The sequence below is a fragment of the Pantherophis guttatus genome, chromosome 4, assembly GCF_059756535.1.
Source record: "Pantherophis guttatus breed Tessera chromosome 4, ASM5975653v1, whole genome shotgun sequence".
Lineage (NCBI taxonomy): Eukaryota > Metazoa > Chordata > Lepidosauria > Squamata > Colubridae > Pantherophis > Pantherophis guttatus.
Window position 1 is genome coordinate 55,387,644 of NC_142066.1, and position 16,946 is coordinate 55,404,589.

The 16,946-nt window shown below is 38.7% G+C and overlaps 1 protein-coding gene across 4 annotated transcripts; it reads right to left on the minus strand.

Annotated features, from left to right (window-relative positions):
* Positions 1-1,133: 1,133 nt before the first annotated feature.
* Positions 1,134-15,644, minus strand: GOSR2 (golgi SNAP receptor complex member 2). 4 transcript variants are annotated; one of them, XM_060691696.2, is made up of 6 exons: positions 15,542-15,644; positions 8,009-8,073; positions 7,506-7,614; positions 6,813-6,945; positions 6,364-6,504; positions 1,134-3,030 (listed from the first exon to the last, which is right to left on the minus strand). In XM_060691696.2, exons 1-6 carry the CDS (start codon positions 15,568-15,570, stop codon positions 2,869-2,871), a joined length of 639 nt encoding a protein of 212 aa, XP_060547679.1. In that variant the 5' UTR covers positions 15,571-15,644; the 3' UTR covers positions 1,134-2,868. The 4 variants fall into 4 exon arrangements, with proteins under 4 accessions (XP_060547679.1, XP_060547678.2, XP_060547681.1 ...); XM_060691695.2 differs by having other exon boundaries at positions 15,276-15,644; XM_060691698.2 differs by lacking the exon at positions 6,364-6,504.
* Positions 15,645-16,946: the final 1,302 nt, after the last annotated feature.

Here is a 16,946-nt window from a genome sequence, read left to right on the forward strand (position 1 = left end):
TGTTGGGTATGGAAGGCCTAGACTACGTTATTTATGTCTTCATTCATTTAATTTCTAATCACACTTTTCATTTAGTAGCTCAATACAGCATACATAGCACCCTGTTCTGTTTTTCCCCACAACAACCCTGTAAAATAGGTCTACTGAGAACTTCTCGATATGGAATAAGCCTTTGTCAGGCTCCAAAACGCAAGAAAGACAAGTTGAGATCCTTCTAAGCAGTTTTCTTTATTGCTCCTCACCTATACATAAAAATCTTGTCAAACCAAAGCAAGCTGCTTGCACCTTAAAATATGTACTCAAGGAATTATTAGGGAGAGGCCATCTTCACCCTCTTTCTCTGACACAAACCATTCTAAACTGTGTTCTTTCTTGCTCCTCTGGAATGCACTCCCTCCCTCCAGGGAAGCTGGACAACAGCCTTCTTGTCTAAGGCCGGCCCAGTGCCAGCACAGCCCTTAACCTCTACACTCCATTGACTCAGTGTGCTTACCAGTGCTGGTGAGACCCACATCTCATGCAGCATTCCCTGTCAACAGCAAGGACGGTTCTGAAATAGATTTGAGATATGTTGGCTTCTTTTGTGCTACTGGAACAGCCCCAAATTCATGTCTGATTTAGGCAATATGCAAGCAAACATACTGTTCCAACATTTCACAAATTTGGAGGTACATACAATGTTCTGCCACATATGCATACACACTTGGAGGCTCTCAAACTTTTTCCAATTTACAGTATTCATGTATACTTCTACTAGAGGTGCAAGCTCTCTAATTCATTTTAAGGATCTAGGTTTAAAGTTCCAGTTACCTCCATTTATGGCTGTTTATAATAATCTGTTTACTTATATTATACCTGCCATTACTAAGGGCTTGGTAAGGCAGACTGAATGCTTCTGAAGAGACATTAATTTGAAAATTAAGATTAAAGGGCTTTCTAATATCTAATACAATTTGTTCTCATAGTATCTCTCCCACCCAGAAATACATCCTAAAAAAAAATCTTTCACCACGTAAATCCCTGCTTCGTATTTTACCTTTTTAAAAATGTACAATATAGCATGACAATAAACTTAATTAACATCTAGTCATTTTTCAATTAAATACCTCCTCTAAGGCAAAGCATGTGACTCCTTAAAGGAAAAAAGGAACTTTAATTTGAAGGAATAGGTCAATACAGCAGAAGGGGCAAAAATACAGAATGAAACTATAATTACTGTTGAATATTTTCCACATCTGTTTTGGAAGTATTTTTAATCTGCTTAAACATACTGAAACATTATCCTTATCAGTAAAAATAGAACAAGAATCAAATAAATTGTTATCAGGAACATGGCTAGACTGCAATTGTACATGATGCTTGGATGTCTATTTCAGCATAGTTGTATTAATGAATTTGGGGATGTAGAAAATGACAATTAAGTGTTGATAACATACCTTAGTTAGCCCAGCTTAATTGGACAACCAGGCACCATTTGCAATCAGAAAATTCACAACACAGGATATGTCAGCTGTAAGGATTTCTTGAAATCTTTGAGATTTACAGTATAGAACAGCCCACATAATTTGCTATAATATGGAATAACATCTATGCTATTCATCTACTCACAATCAGGTTTTTCAAATAGAACAATAATACTGGCCCAATTGGAACAAAGAACAATAGGTCTGTGATATCAAAAGACTGGTTTATATGCATTTACCTGGAAGTTTTGAACTTAACTGTTTTTTAGGAGATCTGCACAAGATTTCAACACCCCTCCAGCCCCCTCTCCCAAATCCATTAAGAATTATATACTTTAGACTTAAAAGTGGCTAAATTCATCTTGTTAAATCTCACTGTATAAAAAGTTCCGAGCTTTTGTTGGAACCGTGCAGCATAAAATTGCAGAAATAACTAATAAATTTTGCAATCATGAAAAGTAGAAGAAACTGAATACACAAAAGCTGGAGGATTAAAAGATGACTCTATTGTGACAAACACAATGGCTACACTGTGAACCAGTGTAGTGGTGGTTGACACTACACTAGCCACACTTAGCACAATGGCTACCATTAGAACCAGTGATTCTAAGTATACTTTTTAAAAAAATACACATATAAATGCATTTTGTAAGGAAGTTTGTTATTCTCTTGTATGGTAAGCAGCAAGTTCGACACTTCTTTCCCAATACTAAAAGCAGGATTCTGCTACAGGGAGCATTAGCAGATGTATCTAAATTATCATGGTCCCTAACACCTCCATTGTTTACTTGAAAGTGAGTTACTACACTGTAGTTCAACTAGTCTTCACAGTCTGTTTGCTCTAGATAAATGATAGACACAGAATCTATAATTATCAAAAACCATTACCATTGCACATGGACTAAGAGGATTTCTATTTTTTTTAATCATTGCTGGAAACAAGACAGTCTCTCTAAGTTCCACACCTGCAATAAGTTAGGCCAACAAGTCCTTCAAGCCAAGCTGCTTCATTTTCACTAGTTATTACAGTGTTTATAGACATCTAGATCTTGAGGAACTATAAAATCTATAGATCCAATAGTAATACTTTGTTTATGGGCACTTTGTTGAGAGACTTTATAATTTATACCAGGATTATTAAGAGAACTAAAGGAGACAGCTCATGCCCTCATCAACTAAGCCTGAGAGTCATATGGGCAACATACTCGCTAAATGACTGAAAAATGATGAGTGTTGTGTGGATAAGCATCCCTGCACACCAGCGGCAGAATCTATATAAGCCACTCAACTCGAGCATCTTATGAGTCACATGGCAGCTGTAGCCAATCCAGGAGATTCACAGTTATGCTGGAAGTCAGAGTAGAAAAGAAGTCCAACCCAGTCTGGTAGTGTGTTCTTCAGCCTTTCAAGTAAGATACTGCACTACGAGGAACATGATTATGCATGTCACAAGCATGCCACCAATCATGAAGTACTTATCCTGGAAGGCACGTTTCTCAATGAGACGCATGACTGTATTAGATAAACCGAGCATATTGGCAACATCCATTATTTTCTTGTGGGTGCCCTGAAAGTGACAAAAAAAAAAGGTGACAATATTAGTTTTTTAAAAAGTTGTCAGAGAGGATTTTTGACTTTCAAGGTACACCTCTTCAGATATTTCCTACAGAGCCTTTGGCCTCTCCAGAAACAGGATGCATAGTTTACAGCAACACGTGAACCACTTTATTTTACATATCCATTTTTTTCTCACCCACTCTCAATTTCCAACCAACAATCCTTTGCTCTTCAGAAAGTCTTTATAATTCCTATGTCTTCTGTAAGCATCTATAGTCACCTAAAATTTTAAAAATGATTTGGGAGGGATAGAAGGAGAGGGGAGGGGAGGGGAGAGGAGAAGAATAATGATAATTTCTATTTTTATTTAATATTTCCATTCTGCTTTTAAAATTATCCCATATCACTGCTCAATCCAATAGAAGGTTTTAAAATGTGTACAGTTGAAATGGCATTATCAGCTCTCTTGCAAATTAAGATCAGGTTAAATGGCAATGTACTTATGGATCAAGATTCATTCACTGCAGAGGGGCTGATTTTGCTGGAAAACACAGCCTGACCCCTGACTGTTCTACATAACTTCCCTATATTCAGTCTGCAATCAGAAACCAAGAAATCATTTTTAATAATAGCTCCATATTTTGTACATTTTCCCATGTTAAGTCTGCCCAGCCGTAAGGCAATATAGATCATCCTTTTATTTGCAAAGTTTCTGTTCCAGGAAATTACAAGTAACAAAATAATAATGTGATCTTGAAATGGGGTGGGAAGGTGAGCCCACCTTGAACCTATGGTCATTATCTTTCTCTCACAAGCACTTACTCTTTTCTCCTACAGAGATCATCTCAGCAATGTATTTGTTCCTCAGTTCACCTACTTCAAAGGTGACTTTCTTGTGGCAGTTATCCTTTTTATTCTTTGGACTAAGTTGCTTGGCTGCTGGTGAAAGGTAGTGTCCCATGAGAGCCGCATGACTCTCTCGGTGTCTGTCTTCCAGATGGCTGTTTCACAATTTCATGTACCACTGGATTCCATTGCTGCCTACAGATTTCTTGGGGCTTGCTCCGCTGGCTATAGGATGCTTACTGTCCGGATAGTCTTCCCTCCTCTGCGCACAGCAGAGAAGCCTAGCATAAGCCACATGACACATAGAATTTTCTCCACTGCCAATTGAGCAAATCACACCAAATAAGTCCAGCAACCACAAGGAAGTCACATGAATTATGCAGCTAGACTGACCAAATAGACCCACCACATTTACAGGAGGAGCAAATACATTATATGGACAACCTAACTATAATGAAACTTTACAGTCGTAGAATCCTATCCACAATTTTGTGCATATAGAAGGTAGCAAAAAATGGCCAAAACCAAAGATATGTAAATACCTTGGTATATACTGAATATATCAAGGTCTGGTGCTTAAGCTGAAAACATACCGAGATAATAAGGTAGAAACTAATAAGAACCACCTAAAAGCAAGGAGGAATATCCCTGCAGTTATCAGAATAGTAACACCACTGGAATGTGTATAACTCACTGTCCCAGGTACAGAACGTTCTGGAGAAGTCTGGAATGTTCCTGCCATCTTCCAGATCTCACAGATCTAGCTATTACAGTGATAGTTTGGCAGTCTGTGTGCGGGCAAGAGGAAAAATGGAATGTTGCAGACTTCTCCAGAATGGTATGCTATGCACATATCTAACTACAAAGCAGCACTATGCAATTAAACAATGAACAGTAACCAGTTGGAAGCTTGTTTGTCCACCAATGCATAGGTGCACAGAAAATGAGTATGTTTGCTATGATATTAAGAAAAAGGGATCTTCCAGTTATTTGTAAATATTCAATCAATAGGTTTTTTTTCTTTAATGGAGGCACTTTATTTATCTATCACAATTTCAAAGATTTCTGGAATTGGCCACTTAGGTCTAAGAAAACAGTTGCATTGCAAAATATTTCTACTTTCAAAACATCAGAAACTGCCAAATCCACAAGGCCCACATCCCTTGACCAACCCAGCCTCTTCCAAGTATTAGCTCAAGAACAAAGTAGGGTTAGAATAAAAACAGGCATCAGGTTCTGAACTGTTCTTTGCATCAGCGTTAAGACTACTCAGCAGTCTAATTTTTTTTGTTTAACCTCTGCAGAAGAAGCTACGGGGCATTTGAGGGTAAGGTGAGGAGAAAGGGTTTACATAATTTAGAAACAGCAAGGGCTTTGTACTAAGGATATAACATGCTGATAGTGGCAGAATACACAGTAACAAAGTAGATCACATAGGAAAATATGAAGAGAGTCTGAAAAAGTAGAGGAGATCAAATACACAAGGCATGACTGGAGAAATGAGGCCAGAGCCAGCAATGATTATAAGCAGGAGCTCTGAAGAATGGAAAAGAACCAAGGAAGAGGAAGAATGGAAGACTAAAAAGCTGGAGTAAACTTCATGCACGCAATCTCCTTGGGTACCACTGGCATGGAGGATCCACTTTCAGAAGTTAAGAATGGAAGAGACCAACCATCAGATAGGGTTTCTTTTCTTTTTTTAAAGCTCTATTACTTTATTAAAGAAAGTTGCCACACAGCTTAAAAGACTGTTTGTCTATCTAGCCTAGTTTCTTGCTGAATCCAATTAATCATCTCTCTCTATGGATTCATGAGTCTTTTCCATCAGCCATCACTGGAAAGTTGTAACTGGCAAACTGGAGAATCATGATCTCTTGTATGCAAAGTACTTGCTACGTGAAACAGTCCAAGTTACGAAAGTCAGAAGAACTTCTTCTAGAAGCAGACTGGCAAAATTGAGCCAGGGTGGCACCAGTACAGTGGTTAGAGTGCTGTACTGCAGGCTACTTCTGCTGTTGGCTGTCTGCCATTTGGCAGTTCAAATCTCACCAGGCTCAAGGTTGACTCAGCTTTCCATCCTTCCGAGGAGGGTAAAATGAGGAGCCAAATTGTTGGGAGCAATATGCTGACTCTGTAAACAGCTTAGAGAGGGATGTAAAGCACTATGAAGCAGTATATAAGTCTAAGTGCTATTGCTATTGCTATTCTCTTATTTCTATGGTTGTGCTTATTTTAACTAGATATCTTCAAAAAAAAATTGAATTATTACATTAATAAAACATCCAATACCTCCCAAAGATGCAAGTACTGCAACCAGCTTGGAGAGCAAAGCTACAACAAAAATAAAGCTAGATTTAAATTCCATGTAATTCAAAGCCAAAATGACTGAATTGGGGGACTTGAACTGTTCTGATGAATTTCTGATATTCAAATTTCAAATATAGTGGATACCTGATCACCATAAACAAAAAAGGTGAAGGTCCCACCCTATGCCCACCTTTAATGTCACTCTCTGATCCCTCAGGCCCTGTAGGATGCTGGTTCCGCTGCCAATAAGATCATCCATGCCACGGTGTGCATTTTGAAGGGATTCATTAAATTGTAATGTTTCATCAATTGGAATGGTGGTGTCAGAATCCTGCAGGGGGAGGGAAGGAAATGGAAGCATCTTGATTATCTTTCCTCGACATTCTTAACCCAAAGCCTCTACAGAGTAAACCATATGCTATGGCCATGAAATTCAAACTTCCCAAATTCTTTTCCACTTCAGTCCCCAGGCAGCTCTAGTGCATTTTCAAGCGCATTGTTCACTTAATTTTGGGGTAAAAAAAAAAACTATGTGAACAACAACTATTTTTTAAAAAATGTGGCTGCAAAATTTTGAGGACAAATCAGAAAGCAAGCAAACTTAAGCCTAAATTCTCTGGTTTTAAGGGCAGGACTTACATTAGTGGTGAATGTTCGAGTCAGAAGCTCCTCACGTTGTCTTTCTTGCTGCTCCCGTGCATAGCGACGATGCTGGAAATTTCGCAATCCTGTCTGCAGATGCTGAATGTCATATTTCAACTGGTCAACCCGGCTGAAAAGAGGCAATAGGTCCCCCCCAAATAAGACAATAATTAATGGGAAAAGACTGACTGCAGGAGTGTTATAAAGCAAATCTGCTATTGTTCACTGAAACACTGCGCATAATTAGAGAAAACATGTGTTCTAACAGTATTATACTTTTGGCCACATACTGTACATATAGATGTGCAAAATAGCTCTTTAGTTGCTATTATATTATATTTTAGTTCACAAGCAGCTCTTCATGCCTCAGATGGGAAATTTTTCCAATACTCTTTCTACCAAGACTTCCAATTGGGCCTACTATTCCTATAGTATCCAGTCCAGGAGATCTCCTGAGAAATCACTCATAGAAAAAAAAAAGGCAATGATAACTGCAAAAAGCCCTTCTCAATGGCAGCTATAACTTTATAGAACCAAAGAAATCTATCTGAATCAGAGCATTTATTACTCCTCACTTTTCATTTGGTTTGGGAGATATTTAATAATATCAGCATAAAAATATCACATCCCTTGATGTGTATCAGTAAATTAAATTGTGTTAAGATAACATCAAGAAGAACAATCACTCACAGCTTGGCATTTTGCCGCTTGTTTGGAGGTTCCTTGTTGCAGAAGATTTCCAGCCGGTCTAGATTGCTAAAAATTCTGTCTATTCGTGCCTGAATTTCATTTTCTACCACTACAGAGGGAGCAAATAAAAAGAAGTTCTTTTGCTGCTTTAAGATGCACAATATTTTCTTTCTAACTAAACATCCTGTTTAATCAAAATGAATATCTCAACTTGTATAGCTCAGATAAAAGGAGTTATCAGGTATTGGATGAATAATCCAATGATATTATAATACATGTGATCCAAATGACATGGCGTCACAACTGATGCAGATTTTAAAGTCTATTGAGGCATTTTAAATAAACTGACAAGTTTAATAGTTAATTTCTTATACCATGTTTTTCTGATCTATTTTTCTTTGTTGAATTCAACAAAGAAAGTCTCAGATATTATTAGAGAGCAAAATGCTTGTGGCATTAGATTAAACCAACAATTAAGTTGCTTTCATACACCAATTACTCACAATGGACAGACTCCTTGTCTGAGGTTTCTAGGCGGCCCATATATGATTGAACTTCATGGATCTGTCTGTTAAAAAGAAAACATGAAAACAGAAAATATATTAGATATTCCAAGCAGAAAAAGTGAATTTTTCAAGAATAGATACTAATGCACAGAGCAAAAGAGATTCTCAAAATGATTTTTTTTGTTCAAGTAAACAAATATTGTAAGGTTGGTACTACACATGCTTCTTAATATTGATACATTACTTTCCATAAGTACTAAAGGTTTTTCCATAAGGTTTAGATAAATTGTTATACAAACCCAATGCAAGATTATAAACAGCCATTTGTCTCCCCAATTATAGACTAGACTAAGTCCATCTGCAGGTGACCAAGAAAGTCAAACTGATTCTTTTTACATTAGACTTGAGTAAATACAGTAGCCTTATAGAGTCTACCAACTATCACTGCCTTACTTGCAAAACTGAGGTGACAGAGTTGTAGAAAGAAAAGAAAAATCTGTGGCAGGCTTTCCCCCCTTCCCTTCTAATTCTCCCATCTCTTTTTTTATTAACATTTGTTTAAAAATCATGGTGTTCTGAATTGTCATTGGCTAAGCCAAGCAATTGAAAGAACAAAAATCAAGAAATTATAAAGTCAGCATTTAGTTTTTTATGTACTAATCTTTTACGTTCCCCTACATCAATGTAATGCTCCTACCCCGTTCTACCCCACTTGACTAAACACTAACTCAGTCTTCCTCAAAAGTTGTGTGCTCCAGGTATATTTGGATGAAACCAAATAAACTCCAGTCTAAACAGTCTTAATGAAAATAGTGAGTTGTCTTCAAATATTTAATATTCTTAAAAAGCAAATTTCAACCCAATCTTTAATGGGTTGAATACAACACTTCACACTCTTTTTACTTCAATAATTCAATTAACTATTTTTAGCTACTAGAAAAACCTAAATCAATTTAAGCACAGGAGATATTCCACTTCAAGCAGTTTCTCAAACCTTCACATTCTTAATAAAATGAGAATGTTGATGGATCTGTGCTTTCTAGTGTCAGGGCTCCAAGTAACACCACCAACGAAAGAAGACTCCGAGGCTAGAAATTCCTCAAAGTTCCATTTTATTAGCGATGTCATATTGGCACATCTGGGAAAACCCGAATCTGAAAGCTTCCAGGTTTTCCCCACCCAAAGGAAAGTCCAAGTTCCTTCCCCTCACCCACATGTCCATCACATGGCCCAATCAATGCACCATCCCAACTGGAGATGCCTCCCAGTCACACCACTCCAGGTATAGGGCAGAAGGTCCTTGATTCTCAGAGAAAAGAATGGTATTATAGCTAGATATCTCCCCTACTCCATAAAATCCCCCCTCCCAGTTTCCCACAGCACCAAATGTGGCAGGCCTGAAGATCCAAAGTAAAAGATGGCTTCCAGGCCTGACATCTAGTTTATCTTAAAACTGGGAGATGTGATGCTTCCATTAATTATCTGGCACATTTACTAAGGCTCATCTCCAAAACGAAGAATGGGAGTGAAATGATGGGAAGAACTCAGCCTTGCCAACTGGAAGACCTGTTTTGGAAACAGAACAAATCAAACTGAGGCACAGAAAATGTGACAGGACACTGGAGATCCAGTGGAGAAAGGAGGGGAAGAATGTTCTGCCCACAATTTCTCCTGGAAATGGATGTGTGGTACAGAAATGATTGCATCATACCAGGAGAGAAAGAAAGGCAATTAGAAGGTAGAGAAAATATGGAGCAGATCTGCAAGAAAAAGCCCACTGATGTAGAGACAGGGAGGAGTATGGTGTTATTTTCCATCCAACTGAAAATGCAAAATCCCCATACAGACGGGAGGTTGAACAACTAGCCTTGTGGTACGACCGGAACAAGCAACTGAACACACTCAAAACCGCAGAAATGGTGGTAGACTTTAGGAGAAACTCTTCCGTACTTCAACCTCTCACAATACTAGACAACATAGTATCAACAGTAGAGATGTTCTAGGTTCTACCATATCGCAAGATCTAAAATGGACACCCAACATCAAAAATGATATCAGAAAAGCACAACAAAGAATGTTCTTTCTGCACCAACTCAGAAAGCTCAAACTGCTCAAGGAGTTGCTGATACAGTTCTACAGAGGAATTATTGAGTCTATCATCTGCACCTCTATAACTGTCTGATTTGGTTCTGCAACCCAACAAGACAGACACAGACTTCAGAGGATAATTAGAACTGCAGAAAAAACAATGGCTACCAACCTGCCTTCCATTGAGGACCTGTATACTGCACGAGTCAAAAAGAGGGCTGTAAAAATATTTACAGACCCCTCACATCCTGGACATAAACTGTTTCAACTCCTACCCTCAAAATGACACTGCACACCAGAACAAAAAGAACACTGCACACCAGAACAACTAGACACAAGAACTGTTTTTTCCCGAACGCCATCACTCTGCTAAACAAATAATTCCCTCAACACTGTCAGTCTGCACTACTATTAATCTTCTCATCGTTCCCACCACCCATCTCCTTCTACTTATGACTATAACTTCCATGTATGACTATAACTTTGTTGCTTGTATCCTTACAATTTATATTAATATTGTTTCCTGAAATAGAGAAGGAAAAGGAAGAGGAACTTTTTGATGAGATTTTAGATTCAAAAATTGAAACTGATTTTAAAAAGTCTGACTCCAGAATGTATATTCTGGCCCATAGCTGCCATTCTTTTTTTCCTTATTGTCCAATTAAGATTATCTGTATCTATTTAATAAAGGGAAAAATACAACCTAGAACAGTGATGGCAAACCTTTTCGGCACCAAGTGCCCAAATTGGAATGGGCATGCATGTGCATGCACCGGAGCACCAGAAACCCAAAGACCAGCTGGCCGGCGTATGCATTCCTGTTTTTTGGTTGTTTTTGGCTGTTTTTGGGCCGTTTTCCAGGTTGTTTTCGGACCATTTTCCAGGCCAAAAACAGCCTGAAAATGGGCCAAAAAAGGCCTAAAAATGGCCTGGTTTTTGGCTGTTTTCAGCCCGTTTTCTGGTGCTCCAGTGCCCATGAAGACCAGCTTGCAATGCGCACCAGAAACCAGAAGAGCAGCTGGTGACGACGCGCGTATCCACAGAGAGGACTCTGCATGCCACCTCTGGCACGCATGCCATAGTTCGCCATCACGGACCTTGAATGTAATAATGCCTTTCTTCACTTTGATAGTTATATTTCTTTTTATTTCAATATTAGAAGTAGACTTGCAAAGAGTTAAGAGACATACTTTCCTTAATATTCAGCATTATTAGCTCCATTTATTAGAGAACTTAAAACAATTTTAAAGGAAACTATCAACTCTATTGCTTGAATAAGCTATGTTTCAATGTTTTCAACAAATCTATTTCTACCAGTGAACCATATTATACACATTTTATAAAGTAATGAAGTAAATGTCTATCTGGTATGGATTTTAAAAATGAAATATTACATATATTTCAATTCCCCCCTCCAACAAACTTAATTGCTTCAAATGTGCAGAAATTTTACATATGCAAATATGTATACTTGAAAGAAAACATTCATAGAAATGTTACTGTCACTTTGTATGAAGTAAGAATTAATTTAATTGATGAATTCAATCCAAGGTCCTTACAGAACCATTTCTTTGAACCAGTATTGATCAAGCCAGCATGGTTGCCCCAGGAAAACCTGCTAGTAATCTTCCAAATCTGTTAAGTGGCGGGGAGGGGAGGAAGAGATCTATAGGCACTACTTTTTGATGGGATGCCTGCAGTTTCAAATGAAATCCCCCCTCATCAGAATGGCTTTTTCACAATTAACTGTTTTTCAGAATATATCTGATTTAGGAGATGACATCATCTATAATTGTGCTATGTATGCCAGGTTTCATCTATTACTATTACATTCATGGAGAAAAATCTATTTACATGATTGTTAAGAATCAATTTGATCATGCATAAGTAATTGTTGGATAATGGATGCTGTATTTGGTTCTGATTGATGTAGTAACCTTCCGAGTGTCTTCTCAACTATGATATGGATAAATTCAATAAATAAATACAAACTGACTTTACCAAGTCATGAAGCAAGAGACTTAACCAATATTTAATGCTGTTAATTTTAATAATATGTAGTGTATGATGTTTTACTCTCATTTTATTTTATAATTAAGATATCATTAAAGCATATTTCAGCAAAATAATCTTTTAAAACCACAAAAAAAGAAAACATACTAACATATTTCTGCAAGGGTTAGAATTGGCTAACAAAGAATCTAAACATACACCAGATCAAGTTAGTGAACAAAAACTAAGCTCAGACAGGGTTGTATGTCAAACCTACCGTACAAACCTAAAATACTGAATAGTATTTTAATCAGACGCGAAGGTATCATTTAGACTTTTTTAAAAGTAGTGTAAGAAGTAGGCTTAAGTACCAAAAAGGTGGTACTTAAGAGTTAATACTTGTCCTTGGATTAGAGAAATGCCAAAGACTACGTTTAGACAAGATGATAATAATACATTATAGCTAAGATGAATTCATGTAGTTGGTCCATTCGACTTCTTCAGGCTACATTTGACTTATTAATATGCTGCTGATTGTTTCATACTTTTCCATGCCTCTCATACAATTTCTTTCCCTTTCAAATTAAAATCTATCTTGTCAAACTTTAGAACCATAGTTTCACAAGAGAGCCATATGTGAAGGCATATGTAAATACAACACGAGGGAAATTTGCACCTTGGTTTAAGTATGCAGTTGGACCAGGGAGACCAAAGTTCAGGTCAATTCATGTTACTATTGATAAAAGACTCACTGTTTCAACCTCTGTTTCCTAGTAGCAGAAGTGGATTATTTATGTTGGAGTTTTACAAGGATGAAGAGACAAAGTACGAGGCCTTTTTCACCTGAAATTCTTACAATTATAAAATTTCTTCCAATGAAAAATGAAAGAGAACTAATCTTCTTAGTGTTAATCTACTTCATAATTTTCTCAATTATTAAATTTATTTAGCCGATTATTTTTTTCCAAAATCTTTAATTATATTGAGAGTTAAAATCCCATCCAATTCTACAGATATTCTCTGTAGAATATCATAACTAAGAAAACATGAAATTAATGTTATTAAATGAGGAATCATGGATGCCTTGTATTGCTCAAACAAAATAAGAATTCAGCTCCCCTTGCCAGAGCCTCCACCAAAAATTCTCAGTACATCACGCTGGGCTGAAATACCCAGTTTGCTGTAATGGGAGCTTATGACTTCTCTATTTCAAAAGCATCAGAAATTCAATAACCAAGTATTATTTTTATTATTTTTCACTTCAGGGTAGCTCCTGTTATTGGTTATTTTTTTGATTGAACTGTATTGTATGTGTTGTTCAGTGGTGGGTTGCTACCAGTTCACCATTGGGCAAAGCGGTAGCGGCAGCGGTGGGAGGCCCCACCCATATGTCTTTGCGCATCACATGCACCCACAAGCAAACCAGTAGCAATAGGGTTTGAAACCCACTACTGGTGTTGTTCAATTGTAACAATATGAAATTAAACAAAGCCTCCTTTTTATAAGCAAAGAGAGTTTTATTGCAATTAATATTTTGTACTGGTCCACTATTTCAGCATGAAATCAGTCAAAGCTTTTGTACATTTTTTTTGTACATTTTGTACTTTTGCTGGTATCCTTACGGTTTACACTGACTGTTTCCCAACATGATTTGATTGCTTATTTGTTCCCTATGACTATCATTAAGTGTTGTACCTTATGATTCTTGACGAATGTACCTTTTCTTTTTATGGACACTGAGAGCATATGCACCAAAGACAAATTCCTTGTGTGTCCAATCACATTTGGCCAATAAAGAATTATCTTCTCTTGTCTTCTACATCCAAGTGAGTTTTATTCCTATTATTAGACTAAATCAAATTAAACAACAAGGTTCTCTCATTGGTTAGTTCAGGGGTGGGCAAATGTGGCCCTTTTACAATCTGTGGACTTCAACTCCCAGAATTCCTGAGACAGCTTGGCAGAAGCGGAGACAGCTTGGCTGGGAATTCTGGGAGTTGAAGTCCACAGGTTGTAAAAGGGCCACATTTGCCCACCCCTGGATTAGTTAAACAAGACAGCATTTACTCGAACTGAAATCCCTCTTAAATTCAGGAACTGGCTTTCAGGAAGCTGCCTGTTGTTCAGCTTCTTATCCAGAAGAGTTTCCCCCCTAAAATTTGAGCAAAGCAGCAGCGGATGTGAATTACTGCCCCGCAGCCCCACAGGGGATGGATGGATGGATGGATGGATGGATGGATGGATGGACAGACAGACAGACAGATAGATAGATAGTTAGAGATACAGACAGACAGACAGACAGGTAGGTAGGTAGACAGACAGACAGAGATAGAGGTAGGTAGGTAGGTAGATAGACAGACAGACAGACAGAGATAGACAGAGGTAGGTAGGTAGACAGACAGACAGAGACAGAGGTAGGTAGATAGGTAAGTAGATAGATAGATGATAGATAGATGATAGATAGATAGACAGAGATACATACATACATACATAGGTAGATAGATAGATAGACAGACAGACAGAGACAGACAGAGGTAGGTAGGTAGGTAGGTAGGTAGGTAGGTAGGTAGATGATAGATAGATAGATAGATAGATAGATAGATAGATAGATGATAGATAGACAGACAGACAGACAGACGTACGTATGTACGTAGTTAGGTAGGTAGACAGAGATAGATAGAAGTAGGTTGGTAGGTAGGTAAGTAGATAGCCAGACAGACAGACAGACAGACAGACAGAGATAGACAGAGGTAGGTAGGTAGGTAGGTAGACAAACAGAGGTAGGTAGATAGGTAGGTAGATAGATGATAGATAGATAGATGATAGATAGATAGACAGATAGAGATACATACATACATAGGTAGATAGATAGATAGACAGACAGACAGACAGAGATAGACAGAGGTAGGTAGGTAGATGATAGATAGATAGATAGATAGATAGATAGATAGATAGATAGATAGACAGACAGACAGACAGACAGACGTACATAGTTAGGTAGGTAGATAGAGATAGGTAGCCAGCCAGCCAGCCAGCCAGCCAGAGATAGACAGGGGTAGGGAGGGAGGGAGGGTGGTAGGTAGATAGATAGACAGACAGAGATAGAGGTAGGTAGGTAGGTAGGTAGATAGATGATGATGAAGATAGATAGATAAGATAGATAGATAGACAGATAGATAGATACCGAGCGATGCAATCCAGAACATCTGAAGGTCCTGGGTCCCCCATTCCTACGGGGGAAGGTTGTAAGATGGTGGAGATGAGATACGTTGCGTAAACGCCGAGGAGTTTTATAAAAACGTGGCTCTTCGCGCCGGTGCCTCCTGTCCTCCTTTTGCCTTTCTGCTCCCCGCCTCCCTCTCCTTTCCTCCTCCAAAGCCTTCCCTGCGCTTCTGCCAGCTTATTCCCGCCTTTCTTCCCAGCTCCGGAGAGCTTCCCTCGCACACCCACTTGTTGGTCTGATGGTAAAGGACCTCCATGCCGGCTCTTCATCCGCCACACTCCTCTGGATCATCGGAGCGCCTCTGCACACGTCAGCAACACCGGCGACTTCCGACTTCCCGTGAAGCGAGGTCCTCCGGGTGACGTCACGCACCCTCAGCCGGCTGTCTACGCTCTTGCCTGAGGGACGGTTGCTGCCAGAGATGCCGAATGTTTAACACGCGGCGTGCTTGGCTTGTCTTGATTTAGGTGCGCGAGTGTGACGTGAAATGGCCTTCCCCACCCCTCCTTAAAAGTTTAGTCGCTGCGGCATTTTGCATCTTAAATTTAAAGGAAGTTATACTGATCTTCTGCCGGTCCCTTTTCCTCTTGTGCTAGAAATTAACGCTAGTGCAGGAGTGGGCAAATGTGACCCTTTTACAACCTGTGGACTTCAACTCCCAGAATTCCTGAGACAGCTTGGCTGTCTCAGGAATTCTGGGAGTTGAAGTCCACAGGTTGTAAAAGGGTCACATTTGCCCACTCCTGCACTAGTGGATAGGCGATAGGCTCATTAAAGAGAGAAATCTTAGGGAGGTCGTGGTTGTCTGTTGGTCAGCCAGTCATCCAGGTCATGGTTGTCCCAAATATGCTTTTTCAAGAGGCAACTGGACTTTCTGGTTGTTTTTTTTCTTTGAAGACATTTCGCTTCTCATCCAAGAAGCTTCTTCAGCTCTTAAAGAGAGAAGCAACCTACCCTGTTTCCCCCAAAAGAAGACATCCCCTGATAATAAGCCCCAATCGGGCTTTTGAGCACATGGCAATAAGGCCAAGCGCTTATTTCAGGGTTCAAAAAAATATAAGACAGGATCTTATTTTCAGGGAAACACGGGTAGAACTAAGGAGAAATTTCCTGCCAGTGAAGACAATTAACCAGTGGAACGGCTTGCCTTCAGAAATTGTGGGTGCTTAATCACTGGAGCTTTTTAAGAAGAGACAGGACAGCCACTTGTCTGAAAATGTATAGGGTCCCCTGGTTGAGCAGGGTTGGACTAGAAGACCTCCAAGATTCCTTCCAACTCTGTCTTCTGCTACTGTAACTAGCTTATCGTTAGCCCTAATTGAAACTTTTCCCCCACCCATGGGTTGGACTAATAGCCCATTTTCAGGGCAACATTATTTTTAAATGTGGCCAGATAGAGGGAGACCAGAAACAAAATTTTCTTCCCATCACAGGATCACCACCCTTCTTTTAATGGGAAAATCCAGCTCAGTCTGTCTGTTCAAAACCTTTATATAATCATCCATCTTTTACCAATTCTGGGTGGCTCTCAATCAAAAATTTAAAACAACATAAAATTAAGAATAGAATAGAATAGAATAGAATAGAATAGAATAGAATAGAATAGAATAGAATAGAATAGAATAATAGAAT

What these genes read in the sequence shown, in the direction of transcription:
- GOSR2 (XM_060691695.2), bottom strand. Translation starts at nt 15,583, where the DNA reads ATGAAGAGCCGGCATGGAGGTCCTTTACCATCAGACCAACAAGTGGGT. An exon ending in AGACAAGGAGTCTGTCCATT is followed by an intron (nt 7,615 to 8,008) that starts GTGAGTAATTGG and finishes CTCCCTCTGTAG; the next exon opens with TGGTAGAAAATGAAATTCAG. An exon ending in CTCGAACATTCACCACTAAT is followed by an intron (nt 6,505 to 6,812) that starts GTAAGTCCTGCC and finishes CTCCCCCTGCAG; the next exon opens with GATTCTGACACCACCATTCC.